This window comes from Pleurodeles waltl, chromosome 1_2, assembly GCF_031143425.1.
Source record: "Pleurodeles waltl isolate 20211129_DDA chromosome 1_2, aPleWal1.hap1.20221129, whole genome shotgun sequence".
NCBI lineage: Eukaryota > Metazoa > Chordata > Amphibia > Caudata > Salamandridae > Pleurodeles > Pleurodeles waltl.
The window spans coordinates 1281494180-1281520967 of NC_090437.1; the positions used below are offsets into that span (position 1 = coordinate 1281494180).

A 26788-nucleotide genomic window follows, 5' to 3' on the forward strand; every position below is an offset into this window, starting at 1 on the left:
GCACGGAGCCACAGCACAGACAGTCCCCCACCTGTGAAGCATCAGAAGTTGGCCAGTGCCCGGCGGGAGAGGGGGAAGACTCCAACCACCAAAGCCGCTCCCAGGGGTCCCGGTGGGAGTGTGGAGTCAGCTGTGACACCTTCCAAGGTGGGGAAGGGCCACAAGAAACCTGCCAAGTCTGGGAACAGCAGCACGGCGGAGAAGACCACCATCATCCCCGCTGCCCAGGAGGCCACCGCCAACACAAGCCCAGCTGCCCAGGAGGCCACCGCCAGCACCAGCCCAGCTGCCCAGGAGGCCACCGCCAGCACCAGCCCAGCTGCCCAGGAGGCCACCGCCAGCACAAGCCCCGCTGAGCCATTAAGGACCGCCAGCAAAAGCCCCACTGGGCCATGAAGGACCGCCAGCAAAAGCCCCGCTGGGCCATGAAGGACCGCCAGCAAAAGCCGCGCCGGGCCATGAAGTCCCGCCAGCAGCTGAGTCCCTGCAATGGAGACCGCCATCTCAAGCACCGCTGATTAGGGCACTGCCGTCTCAAGCACCGCTGAACAGGGCACCGCCGTCTCAAGCACCGCTGAACAGGGCACCGCTGCCTCAAGCACCGCTGGCCCATGAGAGCCAAGGGCACTGACACTACTGAGTCCGTCACGGGCAGAATGAAGCACTCTGGGCACCATGCCCCCTCCAGAACCAGTGGAGAGATCCATGCACTACCTCTGTCCTTAGCAGAATGAAGCACTCTGGGCACCAAGCCCCCTCCAGAACCAGTGGAGAGATCCATCCACTACCTCTGTCCTTAGCAGGATGAAGCACTCTGGGCACCATGCCCCCTCCGGAACCAGTGGAGAGATACATCCACTACCTCTGTCCTTAGCAGGATGAAGCACTCTGGGCACCAAGCCCCCTCCGGAACCAGTGGAGAGATACATCCACTACCTCTGTCCTTAGCAGGATGAAGCACTCTGGGCACCATGCCCCCTCCAGAACCAGTGGAGACTATTATACACTTGAGAGACTGTGGCTTTGCACTCCCCAGGATGGAACAGTGGGCAACCCACCCACTGTAGAGACTTGAGAGACTGTGGCTTTGCACTCCCCAGGATGGAACAGTGGGCAACCCACCCACTGTAGAGACTTGAGAGACTGTGGCTTTGCACTCCCCAGGATGGAACAGTGGGCATGTGGCCCCCTCATGGATTTGGCGTTGTGCACTCAAGCGGCTGAGGTGCCCCCCCCTTTCACTCCCCCTGAGGTGCCTGTTTAGTTGCTCTCTGATGCCCCTGCAGTGTTCTCTCCGTCATGGTCGGGGATCTTGTGTGGGCCTCGCCCATACCGTGTGGGCCCAGTGTTCCACGGACTTAATTGGAGCACTATCTGGACTACTATGCTTGGTATATATTTTGTAGATGGTGTATATATATATTTTTGCCTACTTGATTTTAATATATTACAATGGTTACACTCATTTTCTATTGTCTTTGCATTCTTCCGGGGGGGTTGGGGGTGTAACTGTGATGTATTAATATGCATTAGTGTGTGTGTTGTAGTGGGTGAGGGTGGGGGTGTTGCGTGTGAGTGTCCCTGTTTTTTCCCTCCCCCCTCGCCTGTGTCGTAGGTGCAGTACTCACCGTGGTCTTCGCCGCCGGCGTTCGTGCTCCTGGTAGAGGAGCAGGAAGACTATCGCAGGTAGAATTTGGAGTTCCGGGTCCATGGTGTCCTCGTTCCTCGTGGGGTGTGTAGAGGTGAGTGTTTTCCCTTCGGAATTCCTGTTTCCGCCATGTTTTTATCCGCGGTGAATCCGCCCCGGAAAAGGTGGCGGATTGTTGGGTTGTAATAGTGTGGGCGGTACATTGTCTCCCACCTGTCTGTTGGCGGTGACCGCCGCGCTGTTTGTTTGTACCGCCGTGGCGGTCGGAGTGTTAAAGTGGCTGTCTTTGTTGGCGGTTTCCGCCACTGTCGTAATTGCAAATCTTTTACCGCCGGCCTTTTGGCGGTCTTACCGCCGCTTTAACACCGTCCGCCAGGGTTGTAATGACCACCTCTGTGTTCTATGATATTGCTATTCAGTGCCAGAGTGTGTGTGTTCTGGCCCTAGATGGTTTTAGTAAAATTGGTTTTACCCAATTTGGCGATTTACCTTCAGTTTAAGGCCATGGTTAGGAGTCCAGAAAATGCACCAATAGCATGGGAGTTAAATGTCATATGTGGGCTGCAGAGTGTGTTTACACTGCCCACAAATACGACAAAGGTATATGGCTGCCACAAGCACCAAAGAGGTCTGGCTGTGTTGCAGTTTAAAGGCTTTGTGGTAGCACATGTTAAGGATAATTGCCATGTAAGAAAACGTATGTTTGTGTATTATTAAATCATCCCTATATTGTGCAGTGTAAGCTCATAATGCAGGATGCATAATATATAAAAAAGTGACAAAATATATATTTCAATAGTCATGTCCACTGTGCAGGTTCAGTTACAATTTCGAAAAAGCAAGCATAGTTGTGGTTTAGACATTTAGGCCCCTATTTATACTTTGTGGCGCAAACCTGGAGGCGTGGGGGGAACCGGAGCTTATGCGCCAAATTATGGCGCTACACTGTTTAAAGGCAAAAATATTGCCTCTTGCCAGTGTATAAACCATTTTCTGGCACACAAGCCCCATGGACATGGCTCCTGTCTTAGTAAAGACAGGAGCCATGGCCATTGGGGGCCAGCGCCGTTCAAGGGGCCCCAAGTCAGGGCCCCCGAGCGGCATTGGACCCAAAAAAATAAATACTCACCTGGACTTACCTTCGGATGGGTCCCCCTTCCGTGGGTGACCTCCTGGTGTGGGTAGGGGTAGGTGGGGGTGTCCCTGGGGACCGGGAAGGGCACCTGTGGGCTATTCCCATGTTCTCCGACCATGGAAATCTGCCTACAGGTCCCCTAATGCCTGCTCATACACAGGCGTTAAATAAATAGCGCCATTATTTAAGGCCCTCCTCCTCCCGTGCGTGATTTTTGCACAGGAGGATAATTAAGGCGCTAGGGCCTTTGAGGTATTTTTTGCCCCAGAACGCCTACCTTGCATCTCATTGACGCAAGGTAGTTTTCCGCAGGCAAAAAATGACGTTAACTCCAATATTTTGGCGCTAGACATGTCTAGCGCCAAAATATAAATATGGAGTTAGGTTTGCACCGGATTTGCGTAAAAACAAATGATGCAAATCCGGTGCAAACAGAGTATAAATATGCCCCTTATTGTGCATCTTCAAGTGGGAAAATGCTAGATAAATAATTGAATGTCATTCTCAACTTACTTTTCTAAATCTGATGTAAATGGGAAAATCATATTTCCCATAACTATAGCGCAAACGTAACTTTATATAAATATACTTGAGCTGCCTGGGCCAGAACTGACTTAAAACCAGTTCTACTACTAAGGTTTGGAATTCACACCTTGGAGAATCAACAAATATGGCTCCGATGTCAACAGCCTACCTCTGAGCCCAGGAATTACAAAGTGATGTTAACTACTGGCCACCTAAAGGGATTAGCCATCTGGGAGAGGTTAAGTATAGCTGGCAGAACAAAGAACAGCTGTATCATATCCCCTTTTGGCTTGTTCATCCAAAATGAGGATGACAAGTTCTACTCTAATTCTTTCCCAGAGCCCTTCAGAACTAGCAGGAAGCAGAAACAGTTGTGGCCCTATTAGGTGGGAGGATAGCTCAACTAAATAGGAGAGTAGGTAGGGAGCTGAATAGACGCCTGCATGGTGGCATTGGGATTGTGCCGTCATTAAACAAGAGCTCCTGGGACTTTTTGCAAAAGGATGTGGGCAAAAGAGCGAGAAAGTATCTGGGATTTGGTAAGGAAAATTTAGCAACCGCTAGCTTTTGCACTCAATCAGATTGGCACCTCACCACAGCCTCCTGGGAACATTCCTGGACCTGGGAAGATGTCACCTAAAGAAGAAGACCCTACTGGAAAAGAGAAGAATCCTGAGTCTTGAAAGAAAAGGATGCAAGGACTGCTGACTCCTGCTGAAATGCAGGGACTGGAACAGCTCGAACAAGGGTCAAGTGTTTGGCTTCCTGCTTGCATTCTTCAGAGGCATAAAAAGCTGAAGCACTCCTGTCTCCAAGAGGACCCAGCTGACTACAGTGTACTAGATCATGCAGGAGCCCTGGCTGGAAAGAGACCTATTGCCTCAAAGCCTACCATGGGGACCTGGGGGCTAAAGAACTGACCATTAGAATCTTCTCCTGTAGTTGGAGATAGGTGGATCTTAGTCATTTTGTTTGGAGGACTGAGACAAGATGCTGAGGCTTACCCAAGGAGGTTGCACCCAAAGTGGCAAATCAGGGTCAGTTGGACCTTGCAGCAATGGTGTCCAGCCTTCTAGATCACTGCAAAGCTAGATTTTCCTGCATTTTTCTGCTGGAGGATTTTGAGAAACAAAAACAAAAACCACAAAGTATACAGGGAAACATTGAACCAGGGGAGGCAACAAATCCATCCAACCTGTGAAATTACATTGTGGCAACGAAATCCAGCTCTGAGCATTTGGTGTCAAAATAAATAAATTCAGCTGGAGCTTGATGACGACTTATCTAGTTTGGAGGAACCATTGCTGGCCACAGCTTTGGACCATGCCCTGCCAAAGAATTTAGACTTCCATTTCCAAGATTAACTTAGAAGGTAGAAACTTTGACCAGGATAACCCGCTTGATATATTCAGCCACTCCTCCATCACGGTTGTATTGAAATTACGTCTAGGTCCCCGTCAATTGGGTACTGTTATTTTTCAATATTGCTTTACTTTTTCTAACCACTTTAAAACTTTACATATTCCTATTCCTATTCCTATTTCTGGTTCCTCTTATCATCCAGTTTTAACGGTTGTGATATCTTTTTCCTCTATTTTTCCTAAATGGCATTGAAAAATTTAGTGTTGGTTTCTTGATTTTAAAATTAAACTTACACATTTCTCTGGGGATTGCCTGGTGCTTGTGCCATCGTGACAAAGGGTTCAGCAGAGATTCCCTGACAAATGGGTTTATTAATTTAGTAGGACCTGCCCAATCCCAAAATAATAACCACATTTCTGATAACACTGGATAAAGTAGGGAGTTCAAGTGAGAAGAGGAAGGTAGAGTCAGGAAATTGTCTGAATAAAGTATACTCAACAGCGATTTCACGGGGTCTACTAGAGGTGGGGGTGGAGGTGCAGACTGATCCAGATGAGAAGAGTCCAAACAATGACAGGAGAGGAAATGAGAGGAGGAAGGGTTGCAGGCTGTGGGAAGAGCAGGTGGCAAAGAAAGAGAGATTTGGGGCTGCTTGGAAACATGGGACCAAAGAAGATGATTGGTCAGAATCAGAACATCTATTGAGAATGTTAGGATTTCTAAACAGATCAGTCAGCTGTATAAATTTCTTCTTTATGGTTTATCACTAACCTCCTAGACATACCTGAAGGGCAACAACAGTGTTTGTATGTTTTCTTGGTCTATGACTGTCAGCCTAGTCCTTTATCAAAGGCTTTTCTCCAGCCTAGAAAATCAACAAGTATAGAATTAAGATGAATGCAATTGCACATTTATTTGTTTTCAGTTCACATGGAATACTTTAATTTGCTCATTTCTGCAATGCCAATTCCAGACCGCTCGGGGTCTTCGGCCCGTATTGCAAAAGTGAGTGAGGCCTCCCATTTATTTGCAGTGCTGCATATTGCCCCCCTGCATCCTCACACAGCACACCACAGCGGCAATGGCAGCGAGCAAAACAATCTCTATTCGCGAAGGCAGGCAAAGTTTTCCACCTCTGCAGACACAGACTTAAGCTTTTTTTGTCCTGCCCGACCCCTAAGACATGAGGCTGCTTGGGCTTGGCTCACAGCAAACCAGCAAGGAATAAAACTGAACGGTGGTAGGACTGTGGTGAGACAGCTGGCAGCCCTAACCCTCAGTGGGACCACACAGGGCTCTGTTTAAACACCCACTTTCAGAAAAAAAAACTCAGAAGAAATCTGTGTGAAATATGAAGCTAGTAGCTTTGCAGCTTCTAGTCCATCTATGCAAACTGAGATTACAAAGTTCTATGAATCAGAATCTTGTTTTTGGCTCCTGTAACTTTTACCTGCATTGCCAAAATGTTTTGGGTATCGCCTCTTCGGTGTTCTTGTGCAAGGATACCTAGGTCCTGCCCCAATCACACCACACGTAAGAATTCAAGGTTGAACATACCGCCTTTGTTACATGCATCCTTTTCAGCATTTTATTCCTTTGACAATACAAGGTAAAAATATTAACGACCTGATATGAGTTTGTGACTTCACACCACCTCCTTTTTTACACCTTTATTGTAATGTCTCAAATCACAGTTTAAAATATGTTGAAGCCCATATTCAGGCTAGGCATGGAAAAAGGCAACACCACTCTCCAAGATGATGCGTTGCTAATCTTATTCTGTTTTAAGCTTACATCATAAAAAAACTGCACTGCAGCAATGCCTACTGAACAAAAGCTATTTGTGAATTCAAACATTTGCTTCTCGGTGTCCGAGGTGTGCTTTAGTGTCTATCAATAACATTGTCACAAAGTATGAAAACACATCACTTGACTGTGAACGAGCTAAAATATAATCTAGAAAAGTTATCACTTCTGGAGTATTTGTTTTTTTTCACTTTTGTTATTAGACCATTACATTTTTACCCTCTATCGACCTACCATGAATTGCTGTTCTAGCATGCCAATTTCAAGCGCCATCTGCAAGCAGAGCAGAAGGCAGAACAGAAGAAGCACATTCATTTCAACGAGCTGCTGAAGTCATAAAATGGTCGTGAAAGTGCATTACGGAAACATAGTCAGCAGCAGTCCTCCATCACCCATGAGGTTTCTCTAGTAACAGTTGATTGTTTTTGCAGAGGGGAGCAATGTCCTATAGAGTATGATTTAAATGTTCTGGTGGAGAACCTTGATCTGAAAAGTAAACATTAAGTTAACAAGTAAGACAGTACTGTCGGTAACAGGCACTGATTTTATGAGTCAAAAGAAAGAAAATGGCTGGTGCAACAGGGTATGCGGTTTCCTGACGGGTGAAAGCACATACCAGGGCATTACTACACATGTAGGGCTCTACAACCAGTCAGGAATTTCTGCACTCTCAAACCCAGACTCCATACCTGGCTGGAACATTTAACCAACTAACAAAACAGTACCACATCTGGCAAATGATGGCTTTCAGGGTCTAGCTGACACTATCCAGTGTCTAGCCAACACCATTACCTGTTTCTTAATGTGGCATCCACCTATGTTTCAATGCTGCCCTGGGGGCTGTCTGATCTCCCACTCAATAGCATAGGGGACACATGGCTCAGGAGTCTTTTCAGAAAGCATGCATGCATTCTGACATGCACACTTTATTAAGTGATGTTGTGATGTTGGATAGTGAGTTATGGAACTACGGAAACGCTGTGCACCTTGCCATCCAACAATCATAGTATGTTCATTTATTGATATGGAATCGTTTGTCAGGTTGATATCATGTGGTTCAAAAATGTCCAGGATGTTTCCCTATTAAATGTAGGTCGGTGTAAATTTGAGATTTTATTTTATAAAAGCTGCCCTACATCTGCATGTTTTGTTACACATATCACTGGTTGTGGCGGTAATTAAACTCCGGTTTCCAAAATTCACTAATATAATTTCTGCCCACTGACCCTTACATTTTACCTATGAAGTTGATCCTGTTCCACATTTTTTGTAACACCACCTAGTTCATCGCCATGAAAACATATATAATTGATGTCACACTTTGATTGCCTGTTGCCTTTGACTATTGGGCAAGTGTAATTTTTCATCGCTAGATATCTTTCACAACATACTTCTTAGCTAATTTTATTCTTGCTATAGAACCTTCATCCAACTGTCTTCAAGTTTCTTCTTTTGGTGTAAATTGGACCTCAAATGTTTTCGACTTGTGTAGTCACCCCATGCTCTTGTACAGTTAAAAGATTCCCTAATAATCCTAGCAGGGTGAGTTGCCGTCACATACACATTATTTAGTTCCTCTCTGGAGTCCTCAATAATCGTGCATGTTAGACTATAGATAATGTTGTGATGAAGAAAAAAAGTTGTGTAGAATCAAACTACAGAAACTCTCCATTTCAAATCTTGACATACAAAGTCCTACCATTGCAAACTCTGAGGGGCAGGGCACTCCCTCCCACTCCTTCCTCTCTCTTCCCCTCTCTTGCTTTTTCTTTCTAAATCTCTTGTCCATTTTCTCTGCCATGCTCTCTCAGCACAGCTTCTCTTTATAACCTCTTATAGCCCTGTCATGGCCTACCTATATACAGTATTCCATAGAACAATTCTGATTATCAGCCCTATATAAAAATAAAATCGCTATAATAGCTATTACATTCACCAATAATCAGTGTCCCTGGTAGTAGGCACTCAGCACATATGCCATTTCAGGCTTTTGACATTTAATATCGTTCCAAAACTTCACAATGAAGTCTTGACCCATTTTGGGGTTTACAAAATCCCTTCATGTCTCTCGGTGACCTTCAGTGCCTCATGCATGCTTGCAGCCGACAATCTTCTATTGATATTCCTGTATTTACACCTCAGCAAGTTCCAAAAAGTAGTCCGCAAATCTCGGTTGAAGAATGCATATATGAGTGGGTTGATCAGCGAGTTGGTGTAGCCTAGCCAGAGTAAAGTCCTCTCCAGGCTCAGTGGGAGACAGCTCTGCTCAGTACCACAGATAAAAGGCCGGGCAGTGGACAACACGAAGAAGGGCAGCCAGCAAAAGGTGAAGGCGCCAACTATAATGCCGAGAGTTCTTGCCGCCTTCTGTTCTCGCTTAAAGATGGATATGTTCTTCCGATCCTGGCGCAGCAGCTTGGACAAGGTGGCACATTCTTCTACAGCTTTGCTTTTCTTGGAGTTCCTGTGAGCTCGGATCTTCTCTTCCAAGCAGTATATCCCTTCCTGTTCGACTAGCCGAGGTATGTTGATGAACTTGTGCTTGGCAGCGCTTATTTTCGCTGCTTTGAAGATCCTCTGATACATGATGAGCATCACTGTCATGGGGATGTAAAAGGCAACAGCAGTGGAGTAGACTGTGTAGCCAAAGTCCTGGCTGATCAGACACACTCTTTCAACTGTGACGTTTTGGGCCCAGCCGAAAAGTGGAGGAAGCGTAATGGAAGCGGAGAGAAGCCAAACAATGAACACCATCTTTGCCATCAGTTTTCCATTTTGTCTTGCAGGATAAGTCAACGGGCGTGTTATCCCAAGGTATCTGTAAAGACAAGTTATTAGGGAGTTAAAACTTACAGAAATAAAACAAAATAGACATATAACAGATGTCATGGTTAATTATTGAATTAGGTAGCTCTATTTGATTTATTATTCTGCAATTTGTTTGCTGGCATATAATCTTCAGGCATGCCACAATGGTTGAAATATTGCAAGAACAAGACTTATAAAATATCAGAAGGTTTTCGTTGTCTTTCCTGGGAAACATTCAGATTGAATTGTATACATCTTACTAAATCTTTTAATTTATATTAAATCATTGATCTTGTCACATTAGTATATGTTTTGCATGACATTTGTAGTACTGACCATGGTTGGCAAGTCTCCATGTACAGTAAAATTTGATTTTCCCATGAGGATCACTCTTTTTTTCAGGATCAGATTTTCCTATAAATCAGGTATCACCACCCTTTTCATTATTAAGATCTACTTTTTTAATTTTTATTTTTTAACACAGACTTTATTGCATTTTCCATTTTTTAGTTACATAAGGATGCGCTGCTTGTGATTGAATACAGGTGGTAATAGCGTCACAGAACATGGCCTGATCCAAGCAGTAACATAATTTAAAATATACAGTATTGTCCTGAATAGATACAAAATACATACAAAAACACAGCAGTAAACCTGCTAACCCAACCTCCCTCCTAACAACAGCCTAACAGATATGTATATTCTTTATAGGGACATGGGGAGTTCTACCGCATGAGGAATAAAATAGCTGCAGGGAACCCAACTAGTACTTTAAGTGATCTATTCATGTAGGATGTACCAATTACAAAGTAGTCAGAAAATGCTACATGGGGCATTAGCACAGGTAAAGGCACATCACCCACAAGGTGTAAGGTTACAGGTTCTCTGGTGGGGCATTGGTCCAGGTCTAATGTCAGTGGATAAGTCTTGTGATGTCCTAGTGAGTGCTATCTTCCTCACTGTCCTGTATGTTAAGTTTTTCTCCTATAGTGGCCCATTCTAGAGCTATCGGCCGTTTGCGGTGTCCCCTGTACTCCTCTCAGCGGATTGCCGCACTCTCCGCCAATTCCCACTTTGCCACCTCCTCTCTCCATTGGTGTATCGAGGGGAGACTCGAAGATTTCCAGTGGTGTGTCAATAAACATTTGGCCAGTTTTAGTGACATGTCCGTGAAGCGGGAGGATACCTTGTCTGATTTGAGAGTGGGTTACAAGCCCAATATACAATGTGCGCCAGTGATACCTCCCCAATAGACTTAATAATGTTGATCCAACCTCGGCCCAGTAAGTCACTAAGAGAGGGCATGACCACAACATGTGAACCAGGTCTGCACTCAGTACATGACACCGTGGGTAGGACGCTGAGGCCAATGGGAAGGTCAAAATCAATCTATGTGGTGTGAGGTAGGCTCTGAGGAATATACAGAATTGAATGATTTGTTTTGGGTATTGTAAGAGGAAGGACCATTCTACATCTGTGAATGCCCTATTAATGTCCATCTCCCATATATGCTCAAGAGAGTCTAAAGGGATGCCAGAGTGTGCTCTAAGTCCTTTACATAACCATTTGATCAGGTGTCTTCCATGTCCCATAGTGTAGAGTGTCTGTAGTAGTTCATGCATTATAGACGTGTTTCCGTCAGGGGCCCAACAGAAGTATAAATAACAGGTTATAATAGCATGTGTTAAAAAGGGAGTGCGCGGCAGACCATGTGCCTGTGTAAACTCGAGGTAGAACATTAATACTTAGTCTGTGAATAGAGAGCCCACAGTCAATTCTATCCCTTGATTCCAAGAACGCAGCATCCTAGTTATGAGGGTACCTAAAGAAATAGGGAGACCACACAGCGGTATGCTTGGAGCATTTGGGGTGGGTGAGTGCGTGTATTTCATGGCACGCTTCCAATACGAGGGGGCTATTTTCAACAATAATGGACCACCTGGAGGTGAAGTGGGATCCGGACAGAGTAATCTATGCAGCCTTTCACTTTGGAACACGCAGGGAGTGTATCCAAACTCTTCCAAATTATAGCCTGCTATCCAATATGCCAGCCATAGTAATTGACCCGCTATACAATAGGATAATTTCCAACTGGGCATGTATCGGACCATGGGTCGATGTATTTATGTGGAGAATCGGGGTAGGTGACAGTGCTGGCCTAATTAGGCAGGCCAAGAGGTTGCCTGATCGAGCCGCCTCGATATGTATCTTATTAAGATATGCTCTATAGTAAATGACTCTTAAGATGTTCTAGCAATTCGGCATATGTTATACGCACTTCTCAAAGCCAAGAAGCATCTTCTGGGTGAGGGACAGCTGCTCTTTCCAAGGGGCCCAAGCTATTCTCTACTTGTGTGAGGTTGCGCAGGACCCCCTGACTCCGACTAGGGCCTTTATAGAGACACCTAGTATTACTGCCTTGAAGGCCTCTCATTCGATGAATGTAGAAGAGGCGGTGTTAGCATTATCCATGAAGTATGTGGTAATGGCTGTTGTTAATGTATCACAGTAGCACTGGCTGAAGTTGCCATGTGGGGATTGGTGCCGGGACCTTGCCCCACGTCAGTGTTATTTCCAATGGGTTATTGTCGGACAATGTCTTGCCCAAATACGTAGCATGGGATATCTAGGATTGGAGGATGGAGGTACAAAGGAATCGGTCAAGATGGGAATGTAATGCATGTGGGCAAGAGTTGAATGAGTATTCTCTTATTCCCACATTGCGACCAAGCCAAACGTCAACAAGGTCCCAGCCCTCTGCCCACTGTAGTAGAGCCTCAGCTTGTCGGGTCAGGTTCGCACTTTGCAATGTGGGGTGGGAACAGTCAAATAGCATGTCCATCACTGCGTTGCAATCTCCCCCCCCAGCACCCACGGAAGATGTGCCCAGTCCGCCTATGCCTTAGACAGATGAGAGAGAAACACACCTTGGTCCGAATTGGGCCCGTAAATACAACCTAGCACTATCAATGTTCCATCTAAGCAGCCTCGCAAGAGGACATTACTGCCCTGCATGTCTATTTTGGTTTCTTGGTATAGGTAGGGAACACACGCGCACTCAAATTGCCGCTCCTCTAGCATAAGCAGAATAGGAAGTATGGAACAATTGTACACTCCATTTGCTACGTAGTTTTTGTGCTCCTAATAATGTGAGATGTGTTTCCTGAAGGTAAGTGATATGTATTTTTCTCCTATTCAATTGCGCTAATACTCAATGGCACTTGTGTAATGAGCCTAGCCCATGAACATTACAGGTGAGTATATTGTAAGCATAAGGAACAGTAGTCATAGCTATAAACGGATTAGTACATTCCTTTCCTAGCCAATACCAGCATCTCCCATTAGTAATAAAATCACTGTCAGGCATAAACTTTAACTGTAACTCCCCTAGTACACGGTCCAGCGAGCAAAGACCGTTCAACCAAACTATTAGAGCAAACGTAACAGAATGTACAAAACAAAACGTATGCATTTGCTTAGGGAGGTGCAACCCGTAAACGGTGTTGCTTAGGACACTTTTTATGTAGTTAAAAAGGTGCCTTGACCCAGACTATTGCCAATGCAGCATTGGAAGCACATAACATCTATATTTAGGCATTTCACAGTATAATCTTATCTGGTACCCATTAAATGTGACTATCATTATAAAACAAGAGTGTATTAGTAACATCTATTTGAGAATTTCTCTTTACGGACATCTTTCTGGTGGTATCAGCAAGGCATTCATAACAGTACGGGTAGGTAGCTCCCAAGCGATCAGCTATGGCCTTGTGACAAGACAAGGACTGCGACAGGCATTCCTACAGGTATGTAGTGCTACAAGTCGTTCGCTGTTTGTGGTGTTATTGATTGGAAAAGAGCCACATTGCCATCAGTATCTGAGTCTAAAGTGCGACCTCCAGAAGTGCTAGTACTGTGGCGGCGGGGCGCGGATCGTAAGGCCGCCGCCAAAAGCAGGGCTTCCTTGTGACTTGCCTTGGCCTGTCGAGGGGACGGTGTAGATCACACCAGAGATCCAGTAGTTTCCTTTCCCCCAGACACCCACCCTTTGTGGATCCGGTATGTTGTGGTCTGTCCATTCATGTGCAGCCTCCGGAGTATCAAAAAAGTCAGAGCATTCTTTATGGATTATTTTAAGTTTCGCTGGGAAGATCAGTGCATAGGTGAGACTGGCCCTACGGAGATGATTCTTCACTTCTGTGAACAAAGCACGACGACATTGTACAGCCACAGTGTAATCCGGGAAGAGGGAGATCCTTGTGTTGTCAACAATAGGCTGTGTTTGCTTTCTGGCCACCTGGAGCAACTGATCCCGGTCTCTATAGTTTAGGATTTTTGCCACAATGGGTCTCGGTGGTGCTCCTGGTACAGGTTTCCTTGTTGGCACCCGATGCGTCCTCTCCTTAGTAAAAAAGGCCGAAAGCCCAGTTGGGAGCCAATCTTCTATGAACAGTATTGGACGGGTGCCCCCAGTGCCCTCTGACATGCCAACAATGCAGACATTATTAGGGCAAGCCCTTCCTTCTGCATCCTCAGCACGCTCCTGCAGCTACTCCACTTGTTAACGGAGCTGTGACACTATTGCAGATTGTTCTGCTGGGCCCGGCACAAGGGTCATTAGCGCTCTTTCAGTTGGCTGGACTCTGTCTGTCAACTTACGGTGGTCGTCTTTTATGATGCCTATATCTGTGGTAAGGGTACCAAGTTGTAGTTCCACTGCGGTTCTATATTCACGAATCACCTGTAAAATTAGATCCAATTTATCCACAGGAGATATCTGGTCTGTGGGTGGTATCATGTCTGTGGGCATCCAGGTGGAGGAACAATCTGAGGGAGGAGTGTGAGGGTGAGACATTTTATCCCGGCCTGGCATTTTAGTTTTTATACATCCCATTGTGAACGTTTTATGGCGTGATTTCTGGAAAGCGGTGCTGCCTCTGTAGATTGGCAACTGTACTGGTGGGTTTAATGACAACACAGGGCACAGCGAGTGAAGACAGAGACCTGATTTGTGTATCTAGGTGCCAGGGTCCACAGCTGATGTCCAGATTGTCAAGCAATCAGGGTCCAAGGCATATGTCTAGGTTATCAAGTGAGCATGGGCCAAGTGAATACACAATAGGGTGAGGCCACTAACGCGTTTGAATAGCTGACATGGGTGTCCAAGCTGAGCCACAGTTCATGTCGGAGGTATTCTGGAGCTTGCATTCCCAGGGCCCTACATGCTCACTGGGTCCCAGGGCCCCTGGGGATGGGCCAAGGGCACCTCATCTTTATTTGTGCCAGGACTGGGATTCACCGGGCTTTCGCGAGGGCGCAGTTGTCGCCAAAGCTGATCACAACTGCCTAACGTCCTGCCCCAGTTTGCCCAGTCACCTTCAGCGCCAGACGGTCTCAGTCTCAATGGGTGCTGCAGGGGAGACACGCACACAGGAGACCAAGGGTCGGCAGGCTCAACTCTGTAGTATGCGCCCCCTCGATCCTCTTGGTTTCAATTCCCACCAAGTCTCTTTCTACAGCATCAACAGTCTCCAGGCTCTACCAGCTCCCTTGGCTCAGATACCGGCTGATCCATCTCGGCAGTCGCTCCACGCCCCACGTGGTTGAGCGCTCATTTCTCCTGTTCCGAGTGGGGCAGCGTGTTATGGCATTCGGTGCCTTGTAGCCACTAGTCACTTTGAGTGTGCCTGGGGAGGCAGAGTGCAGGAGATTCTGCCAGATTTTTTAAAATTTAGAGGTACGGGCCCAGAGCTGCCGATTCAAGCGTCCGCCATCTTGGGATGGTAGTCACGCCCCCCCTTATTAAGATCTAATTATATTCCATGTAAATCTTCCTGAGCAGAGATCACCTCAGTGCACGAGGCAGGCTTGCAACCAGGAATGTAAAAAAGCTTTATCAATCTGTAACATTTCTGCACAGGTAATCCATAGCAGCCATAACTACAATCCCCTGGCATCAAAGTAATAATATTAGTACTAAGGGCCTGATTTCGATATTGGCAGACCTTTGTGACAGAGTAACCCGTCAGCCAATATCTAAATCAGGCCCTAAGTCTTTCAAGTCAGGATAACTCAGATACCAGCTTTAAATATTTCTTGAACGCTCGGCAATTTTTATCAAAATATGAGGTTGAGGTCGACAATTACACAGATTTTAGTCTTGAATACGTGCTTTGTAATTTTGTTACACAAGCTTTGAATTTTGTAGGCTGAGTTGCACATAGCAGAGCTATTTATAGGTAGGGGAGAGCTACCAGTATAACACAAGCTACGCGTCTGAAAAGCCTGCAATAGATGCACTTGCCATAAAGGAGGCACTCACATTAAATCAAGCAATGCACATCATATTTTTAGTACAGAATAGTAAGAAGCTTGCACCTTCTGCAAAGGATCTGTCGACACTGACAGTATTAATAATTTTTACTTAGACTACAAATGGTGTGCTAATACTAAGTAACATGTCTGAAATTATATATGGTAGGTCAATGCCATGGAGGTTATTGGGTTGTATTCCATTGCATTAAGCACTTACACCTGAATAGGGACACAGAGCACAAAACTAACTTTCAGAAAAACCTCACTTCATGTTTGTCATTGTTTGACAGTGCAATCCTAAAACTAACAGCATGTTGATGACTTAGCAGCGATCATAGTGTTACTTTCTTCCATACACAGTTCTCAGCAATTGAGATACACCACTATAAATTAATAATAGAACAGAGAAAAAAACTCATGCAAAAATTAACACAGATGGAACTGTCAACATTTTTATTATATAAGAGAACCACCTGATAATGGATTTAATAATTGATGAAAGCTTGACAGCCGGGACTGGAGGCATCTGTGATGTTGTCATTGTGCCAGGATCCAATTTAGTTATGAAGCATTTTCAGAATAAAGCAGAAGGGTCTTTATGGCCTTCCTGAAGGCAAAGTGACTGGACATCACATTATTGAGTGACAAAGTGTCGCCCTGCAACGATATTGAGTGCAGAATAATGACTACCGCTATATTGTTAAGGTAATTATACATAGGTAAATATAGATGTGTTACTTGTAGGCTAGCACATTTGTATCTTCAATAAATACATACTGTCACAGTCTAGGGTTGTGGAGTTAAGGATAGTGAACCAATACTAACTCACATGCACTGTCAATGGCATATAACGTTAGTCAATATTCTGCACTTGAGGTGGTTGCAGGCTGAAAATAAAAACTGAATATTGTGGTAAAACACTGAGATGGGATAAGGCAAAAACCTGCATTGGTAAGGCGTTCCATGAGGCAGAGGCTGTAGGTAGAGGCAATAACTTAAACATCCAGACCTCCTTATTGTTTCTTAAAATGATACACTCAGATGAAGATCTTCAGTCTTGAGTAGGGAGGCAGGGTCCCATTTCCTATCATACCACTAAATAACCAGAATTCAAAAACATCTTTTGAACAAAACCTGAAGCCAGTGGCTGGTTATTTTATATTATATGAGAAGAATTTAGGGGCTTTGAAATGAAAAATACCTAAAGCTGGAGATCGTAGATCGATTGTAGATGGGCTGTGGCAAGGACAAAGGATGCACATATTATCAATAAAGAGAAATGGCTATAGGGTGTTTATGCAGTCTGATTTCCTTATTATATGTGCAGGATAAGAAACCTGCTACTGTAGAAACCCTGGATAATATGATGATGCTCAAGAGGTACTGGACACAACGGAGAGCCAGAGCACAAGTCATAACTTCGAGGTAGCTTGGTTAGGTAGGAGAATTGTATATAATAAAAAAGTTAAATGGTAGACACACAAGCCAGAATATGTGCACCATTTTATTGTGGTGAATGCTGAGTTTAAAAAGACCACCCAGTGTACAGAAAAATCAAGTTTCTTTGCCAGGTTTTGTATTGCTGATAATCATCACCAATAGATATTCTATAATATTTTTTTGATGATGTCAAATTGGGTTGTGAGATCCATTGTGACATGATTCATTGGATGAATAACTTTAATCAAACTGTTAGGAAAAGAGTTGAATTATGTTTGAACTAAAACCAAGAAAAAGCACCTTGCGGATGTGGGAGGAACCACAACTCCTAGTAGTAAGCTTGCCTACCCCAGGGTCATTGTGGACTGCTTACTACACAGCGTACAGCTGTAAGTGTTGTCATTTGGAAAATCTTGGCAACAGAAATGTCTCCCTCTCAGTGCTGGTGATCGGGTGTGAACAGGCCAGATTGCCTTAATTTTTACTCTCTTCCACATACCTGCAAAGGAGAACAGCATTTTACTCATCTACTTAGAATAATGCAAACTAGGGGCACAGGCCTGTCTCCACTACTCAGAAAACTCTATCCCTCCGAGGTACCCTGACTGCAAAACACATTCACATCCAGCCCTGTTCCCGTGGCCCTTTGATGCATGGAGGGAGAGGGCATGTCTAACCATCTGTCGCGTGGGCTCTCATTATCCTAAATGAGACTACTGGATTTCTAGGCAGCAGGATCGATAACGGTGTGGGGGACTGAGTCTGACCCACGTGTAAGGAACTCTGTCACCCTAAATCCGGTTGTTGCTCCGGCTAACTAGCAGTGCCTCATTTCTCCCACGGGGAAGAAATGATTGGGCAGCCGAGCGCATGACATCTTTGGAACTTCTCAGGGAAGTCGTGATCACTCAGATCCAAACCAACTCTCTCATTCACAATATGGTCTCATATACAAATGACAAAGACAGTATAAGTTTTATATAATGTTTTAATAAAACGACTGTATTTTAGATATTAAGGCATGAGCCGCAATAACCAGAACAATACAACATAGTAGGATTGATATAGTAACCAGGAGAGTAAAACATAGAAATAAAGCTATCATAATTCCTAACCGTTTCTACTCTCCCTCTGCTTGTTCTATTTAGAGCACAGCATGTTAAGCTTTCAGCTTGCCTTTCTGTATTACTAGGGAGACGGATACACTCATACCTGAGCAAAGGCCTGTGATCTTGGTTCAGCATCTGCAACGAGGCAGTCAGCGTCAAGTTGTGGTTCCCTGGTCGGAATCTCCCTCTTGCATGTATTGGGACAAGGAAGTGATTTTATAACTAACATGTCATCGTGATCACAAAATGTTCCTACGCAGGAATGGCAAGTCTAGACTCCTACCACGTCTATCGGCAATGTACCAAACTGTATCTTTGACTAAAGCACAGAGTGAATATGTTATGAAGAACTCCAGTGCTGAAGTAGGCAAAACAGTGTGATATGAATAAAAAACAACACCGTAGAACTGGCTATTCTGTAAAATAACAGTACGAAGCCTAATAGAAAGCATTTAGAGCAAAGTGCACAGAGGCTCTAAGCTGTTAGCAAATGAATAAAATATATTTAGGGCAAAGTGCACAGAGGCCTAAAGCCTGAAGCTAATGCGCAAAATATACGTAAAACTGACCACACTACACCCTCCCCTTGTCGGTAGCAAGTGGTTCCAACAACATAAAAAAAAAACATGACCTAAATTTAAACCCAAAATTTCGACAAGATGAGAAGACAACAAAGTCATAAATTTAGGAAACATGTGACGATAGAGCGAATTGCAATATAGTGTCAATTTAGTCGGGAGAGAGAGAAAAAAAAATCCAATTGTCAAACAGAAGCAATAGAACGTAGAAGCTCCTCTACTTCGAGATATGTGAATATCGGAAGATCCACGCCACAAAGTACCATGGAGCAGGTGTGTTCCAAAGCCCCAAAACCATTCAGGGCGGCACCCCGTGTAGTGCCACGGAAAGAGACAAAACCATCTTCCTCCAGGAAGGGAATCTCATAATCCGCTTCACGAAGCAAACGCAACCGCAGTGCACAAGTCTGGGAATGAGCCCTAATCGGGAACATCAACAGATCAAGATCAACCACTGGAGAGCGCTGCAGTGAGAGACAGAAAGCCAGTGCATGTTCAAACGAGCACCAAAGGCATCGAAACACGGGTTGCACACAATCCAAAACCGGTCGGAACGACAAAGACCAGTCACACTCCAAATGAGCCAGGAGTGTTGCTCCAAAACGCTGCATCATGCGTTCACGACACAGCTGCGCTGACGGGAGCAGCAATACAGGATCTCGTTGCGGCGGGACAGCCATTGCGAAAAAATAGCAACAATAGCAAAACTCCAGCCAATAAAGCCAAAGTAATTGGGAAACCCCCAAAAATGCTTCCGAAAATAGAGTGTATAGCCGAAGGTATCAAACCGAATACGGAAGAGAAGGTGTGAACGAAACCAACACCAACGGCTTTGAAAAAATGAGCAATACCAGCAGTGCTAGATGCATTAAATATACGTCCCACAAGTTCACCGAAGTGACTCGGAAAGTTAGTATTCAAAAGGGACTGTATCTCCGCCGATGACCTTGCCACTTGAAGTGCGTAGGTCTCGCTAGCAGATGTAAGGGCCACATGCTTTTGAAACAATAAAGCTTTTAGCCGACTCAACTTGTCGAAATCAACCTTGGAAGTAGCAATATGAGGCCAGATGTCCGCTACCTCCCTAATTTGAGTGGGGGGAAACAACACATTCCCGCAGCACGTAACGGCCTTGTTGACAACGACGATGTAAACTATTCCGGCACGCATGCCACATCAGCGTTCGCTGTTAAGAACAATGTAACTGCAGTTAGAAAGCACCTGGAAAGTGTTTTTAATAACCGGGACTGGAACTCCCTTCAGATAACAAGCTAAGTTAGCAATCGAAGCGTTACACGCCCCGTGCAAGGACAGCTGTTTACAAACCATTGAATGGCTGACAGAAGCTTCGCATTCGCTGCCGCTAAGAAAAACCTCCTTCAAACCATTAACACATCTGTACTGAAAGGGAAGGTCCCACACCTCGTGTATGTAACTGTCTCCCAATAGTTCATATCTACCCACCGGAATGTGCTTCAAACACGAAGTAAATTGCAAAGTAGAGATAGGCAAATTAATAACCCCATGGATCAACCATTCAGCAGACGGAATCTCAGCTACCGTGAAAGGCAGTTTCTCTAATTTTTCAATATTTAACATAACATATGTCGCTTCCTTTTTAGCCATCAGTTGTTGTTGACGAGTCAAATTAAAAGAGATAAAGATCTCTCTGGCACGAACATGCTGCCATGGAACGCAACCCGCCTTCAAGGTCTGAAGAGTCCAACCCAGCTGCATGATGGACCGCGTCTGACTCTGCCCATGATATAAAGAAGACATGTCCGATTTAATAATGTCAATGGCAGAGGAAACAATGCTGTCAATCGTGTAAACACGTTCAGAAAGGGTATGCATGCCATTATCAACAACAGACAAGGTCTGCATCAGATTTTCTTGATCAATCTGCCTCAACCGGGCTGCAGCCTCTTGTTGTGAAAGCTTCCAAATCTCATTATAAACCTCATATAAGAACCTTTTCTTCCGTGGTACTCTGGGACCTGACAAAAAATCTTGTAAATCAGTATTATTAGACAGTAACATGAGATGTGACTTAACTGCATCCAGCGTGGAGGACTTCAACCATTGCTGACAAAGCTTCCCCACACTGTATGTAGTTATAATATCAGCATGTTCTGGTGAAACGTAACGAGGGTCTGCCCTACTAGTCCTGAACCCCCCTGAAGAGGTGACAAAACGTTGATGACACATATTAGTGTCTACAGGCCATAATAACCACCCGCCTGGATGTAACGATGAAGTGTTAAGTGTACCATTCTGGACCCAATGTGTAAAGTCACTGAAAGTAGCATTCACATAGTGCTGCCACATAATACGTTTTTGAACTCCCTTGTGGAGGAGTCGAGCAATGTTCCCATTGCACATAATTAAACATGGACTTAGGGCTACTAGCTTTATGAATAAAGTGGTGTCCATAATAGTTGTAACAAAACATGTCACCATGATTATCTCTAAACTGGTAAGCATCTTCATCGTCATAGACAGTATAATATTGCAAATCCGATAGCATAGAATCTACTGTCTTCACATCCCAATCATCAGAAACAATGCCAGGTATAACAATATCATTCATTGATAATTTGAGGACATACGGTATTTGAATCAATTCAGTGGGACCATATATATCAAACATTACTTTATCCCACACAATTCCATCCGGAACTGGTATAGCAGAAATGTTCACTGTGGACAAGTCTCTTCGAACCATATGAGACAAAAAATGTGGTTTCAACACAGTCTCCACGTGCTCAATGTCAGATCGATCAGGAAGAAAATGACCATGTATTATCAGAAAAAAAGTAACCACAAATCCCAACCATAATAATATAGTCATCACGGCCAAAAATAGCCAAAAATAGTTCCAAGGAAAAACAAAATATGTTCGTTTAAGCCATCCCAGCAGCCGTTGTGGACCGTGGACAGAAGACATCGAAGACGAGGAGCCGGACCCATCATTATCAGCGTCGTTGAAGCAGCCAGAAGTAGTTCTAGCAAAAGGTGCAACTCTGAACGAAGAAGCAGACGGAGGCTCTCGCCGTGGCACGCTATAAACCACATGTTCAGAAACGTCAGTAGAACGTACAGCAATTTGATCACAAGATTCCATATTAATCGCCGTCGGTGGAACGATCGCAAGATCATCATCCACCCTCCCCAAGCTCGGAGAGGAAACAGTGTCGGTGAAAATCACCTGCATCGGGACCTCATCCCCAGTAGTGAGAGGGATTCCGGAACTACTGGGTGTCCCTCTTGGTCTGCTGTGCAGAATCGGCCACATGTTGTAACTTGACATTATCAATGGAAACAAAGCGATTTCCTTTGGCCCCTCGCAGCGGCGGTAAAATCACAGTTCTCGTGCCGCTTACCCCTAACACAGGGACAGGTTCTCGATAAGAAGGACCAAATTCTTTTTTAACTGCGACCTTTTCACGCACCAGATCCCCAATCCTGGGTATCCAACCAGTAGGTGTCACTGGCTCATCCTTAATTCCAGAGGAGGCAGCACTCGCAGAAGAGTTATCTTCACGAAATTGTTGTAAATCCTGCAAAACAGTGACACGATCATTTATGTCAAAGGGCGTATCTGCCGCCTCCACACCAGGACCATCTAGATCAGGAACATACATTCGTGTTCCGAACAGGCACTCATATGAAGTACGACCCCCCAGTGACCTTCTAGGCAAGTTATTAAGTGCTCTCTGTACTCCATACAGGTGGGCTAGCCAACTACGACCCGTACCTATAACCCTGGCTGTTAAGGATTGCTTTAAATCACGATTTAAACGCTCCAAGACAGAATTTCCCTCGGGATGAAATGGAGACGAGAATTGGAGTTGGACCCCCAACGAAGCCATGGTGTCCCAGAATGCCTTAGAGGTAAAAGCAGGGCCCTGGTCCGAATGAAAAGCCGCAACTGCAAATGTATCGACAAAGATACGCAAATCTTTAATAACAGTCCGAGCGTCAGCCGAGCGCTGTGGCCATACCCATACAAATCTGGAGCACGAATCTACCGCAACCAATATATATTTGTATGCACTATCTGGTGTCAGCGGACCACAATGATCCAAGTACACACACTGTAATGGTTTGTTTGAAATCAGAAGGGGCGTCTGCTGCGGGCGTCTAGCCGACGATGTCTTAATTTGTTGACAAATGTCACAACAAAGGACATACTGTTTCGTCTCTTTATAGAGACCAGGCCACCAGTAACGAGCCTGTAAAACTGAAATTGTGGCAGCCACCCCTGCATGTGCAGAAGCCACCCTCTCATGTGCTGCAGAAATCAATCGAGGTCTCTCAATTTTATTGGGAATTTCACGTACACCAATGCCTGGAATTGTAACAGTAGCATGTAGCGCACCATTCAAGCAGTAACTATATTTAGAAGGAAATCCTTTAGGAAAAGGCGTGCCATCAGCCGTAGCCTTTATGGCAGCTGAAATTTCTGTGTCTGGTTTTGAACTCGAACGAGTCACTGCGGCTACTGTGGCGACAGCCACTGCCGATTTCGCGGCTTCATCAGCCAAAGTATTCCCAGCAACGTGTATTCCAACGCGCTGGTGTCCAAGTGTATGCACAACATGGACAGTAGGAAGCGTTTCCTTTAGATCCGCAACCTTACCCCACAACATTTTATGCTTAATGGTGTTGCCTTTAGAATCTCTGAACCCATTCATCTTCCAATAGTGTAAATATTCATTGAAAGACTGCACACAGTAGTAGGAGTCACAGACCAGCAAGGTTAAAAGTGCCGGATCCGCGTGCTCCAACGCTAACAATAGAGCTTTGAGCTCAGCCAGCTGTGCCGTGCAATCTCCCAAGGTTTTAGTATAAGTATGTCGGGGGCAGAACACTTCCCCCTCCATAGTGCCGCTCACCACCGCACATGCAGCAGAATATTGTTGTTTAGTCCCAACCGCCGGTTGCGCAGAGCCATCAGTATACATGACCACTTCATATTGGTCAATAGGCAATGTACCAGCAGGAACAGGGTATTCTATTTCGTATTGAAGAAATTCTTGAGTCTGCAGTTTAGGGTCAAATACATAATCTACATCAGTGGCTGTCAAAGACGTAGCCCATTGTATCCATCGCGGGTGTAGAGCCTTCGAATTAGGAACACTCGCTTTTGTAACAGCCTCTAAGGCCGGAACCGGGGAAACGACAACAATGCGTTGACCCTGGGCCAGCGGTCTTTCTTTAATAACAGCCATTTGTACTGCAGTGAGAATTTTCTCAGTTTGTGCAAAACGTTGCTCTGCAGCAGAATACAAGTGAGATTTGTATGCAATCGGGACAGTCTCCCCTTCATTAAAGGTGACATAAGTAAACCCAACAGCCCCAGGTATTACCCTGATCACTAAATGTGTCTTATTGTCCCGAGTGTGTAAGTGTTTAACTGCTAAAAGATCACTCTGTAATTCTCGCAGTCTGTGTGTATGTTCAATCGTCCAAAGTTTACTCGAAAAACTCGGGCGAATCAACTCGTATAATGGTTTTATACGCGTTGCATACTCAGGAATGTAAGTTCTGCCAAAATTCAGAAACCCCAACAATGACTGGAGCTTCCGAACCGTATTAGGAGGCTGCAATAAAGCACATTTCTCCAAAAAATGTGGCGCTAAGCTCTTGCCCTCACTCTACAACTCATATCCCAGGAAAATGACGCTGAGGAAAGCAATCTTTGATTTCTTAAAATTGAACTTATAGCCAATATCAGCAAATCCCACAACAATGCGCGATACAACCCTTAGATGTTGCAGAATCTCATCATCTGTCAGATATATGTCATCAACATAGGATAATGCTTCAGGGTCGAACTCATGCAGCATTTCAGTTACACGAGCCGAAAACAGTCCTGAGCTATTCTTATACCCCTGAGGCAAACGACAAAAATTTTTCTGAGAGCCAAACGCAGTGAAACAGGTATAGTCCCGACTCTCGGGCGCTATATTCTGGCAGAAAAATCAATTCGAGATATCCAATGTTGTCTTGTATTTTTTACGCACTATATTATTCATAAGCGCTGCGCTATGTGAATTCTGTAGTGCATATGTGCGTGTATGACTATTCAAATGTCGGTAATTCACCACTATCCTATATGAATGGTCCGGTTTAGCAACCGGAAACAAGGGATTATTCATCGGCGAGACACAGGGCTCAATAACACCCTGATACTCCAATTCAGTAAGAATTTTCCTAACCGATGCCCTAGCCTCAAATTTGATAGGATATTGCGGTTGTGGCTGAGGTTCGCCCTTTATCGGTATTACATGATAAGGTGATTGTCTGTCCCACCCCACGTTATTTCTATACAAGGCGGGAGCCTGTGCTAGAGCCCATGATTTACTATAGGACTCCGCGAGTTCTCTCGGAACAAGTGGTGAGAAGGAAGGTGTAATAGCCTCCTCCCCAACTGGACAGTCGCGAACAAAGTCAGGTGGCCAATCTTGTTCGGCCAACAGAACATCATATGATTTTACCACATGGTCCCAAAAAATGGCGTTTATAACACGGTCAATGTCCCCTTCCAATCGCAGAGTTACTTCATATACTCTATCAGGATCAGAGACTCGCATATCCGCCGTCTCGACTTGTATGAAGTCATCAGTTGCTTTCACCTCCAGATGCTCTAGAAGACTCCGGCGAACTATTGTGACCTCTGCCGCGCTGTCTAACAGTGCTAACGCCCATGTCTTGTTCGTCAAGAGAACTCACTTCTTGAGCGGCATGTCTAACTGAGACAGCTGCCACTTTCTTCTTTTTGAATTGCTGTTTCTGTTGCAGCGGTTCCTCTTCTTGTTTAATAGAAACCTCCGCTGAGCGTTGTGAATCCTGTCTCGGTTTCACGTACTCCGTCCTCCGCTCTGACCGCCCACCTCTCTCACTTCTCTTTTCCGAGGAGTCCTGAAAGGAACGAGATTGGCGTGTATCAGTATATTGATATCTATCAGGCGTCTTCAAAGTATCCCTATTCCTGAGATTATACTTATTCTGTGGGGTCTCCGGTTCCGGGGACTGCCCATCATCCTTCTTAGGTGTTTGCTGTTTCTTTTCCCAGCGCTTTTTCGAACCCTCAGGTTGTTGCTGTTTAGCATGATCTTTATTATTTTTACCCTGTAACTGGGGTTTTTGTGGTCTAGCCCCTAGGCTATCACGACCAATACTAGAATATGTTTCAGCTATTATTCTCGGAAGTTCCCGCTCCTGTTGAAGCAGCGGAACATCCCGAAGACGCATACGCACGGCTAGTGCTACTGCCTCTCCTTTGAGATTACTCAAAATAATAGAAGAAACTGTGGCAAAATTGCCCAGCAACTGCATGCCCAAATCCAAGGCAGGGGCAGCCCCATATTCTTCCTGTATCTGCTTAAGTACGTCTGGTAAATTAGCTAATGTCGGTGTACCGTGTGCCGTAGTATAGAGCGCGGCAAACACCGTGCCCCAGGTATTACAAAGGTCCACCGGAGGAACCATCCCGTACGGCAAACACATCGTCAAAATTCTATGTTTATCCTGAGGTCCCGTATGGGGAAATACTGCTTCCAGCGTATTAATTTTTTGCGCCAGCCAAAACGGAGTATCCTCTCGTTTAGCCGGTGCTTTACCCATAACTGAGTGTACAGTGGCCGGATTAAGACCCGGAACCACCGCCTGTGGGTGCGCTGGAGCAGCACGCGCTGCATTCGTATTTAATGTCTGCATCACAAACTGAACTAATCGTCTATATGTAGCCGTTAATTCTGTATATAAACGACGAACTTCAACCACTGCCAATTGAGCAAAAACAGGATGTGGTGTATATGCAGCCAATAAAGGCCAGGTAGGACCATCATTACTCAGTGGACCTAACCTTACTTGTGCTATTGTGTGTGGGAGGGCGCCATCAAGCCAATTATGGTGTTCTTGATAAGATAGAGGTATTTCTAAATAAGCGTAAGCCCTGTATTGTCCAGGGGCATTCGCAACTGTGTATTCGTGAAAAGTATTTGTTCCCCCATCCACTGCTGGAAAAGCGACCCAAGAATAAAAAAGTTACGCT

General features: G+C 45.0%; 1 protein-coding gene across 2 annotated transcripts in view; it reads right to left on the reverse strand.

The window, feature by feature from the left end:
- Positions 1 to 5554: 5554 nt before the first annotated feature.
- The window catches only part of LOC138250270 (5-hydroxytryptamine receptor 7-like), a 181251-nt gene continuing 160017 nt past the window's right edge, over positions 5555 to 26788 (reverse strand). The window contains exon 3 of one of the 2 annotated variants that reach the window (XM_069204976.1): positions 5555 to 9294. In XM_069204976.1, the coding sequence (XP_069061077.1) occupies positions 8523 to 9294 (772 nt within the window). In that variant the 3' untranslated portion in view covers positions 5555 to 8522. The remainder of the gene's footprint in view (positions 9295 to 26788) is intronic. The other variant, XM_069204965.1, reaches the window with a different exon arrangement.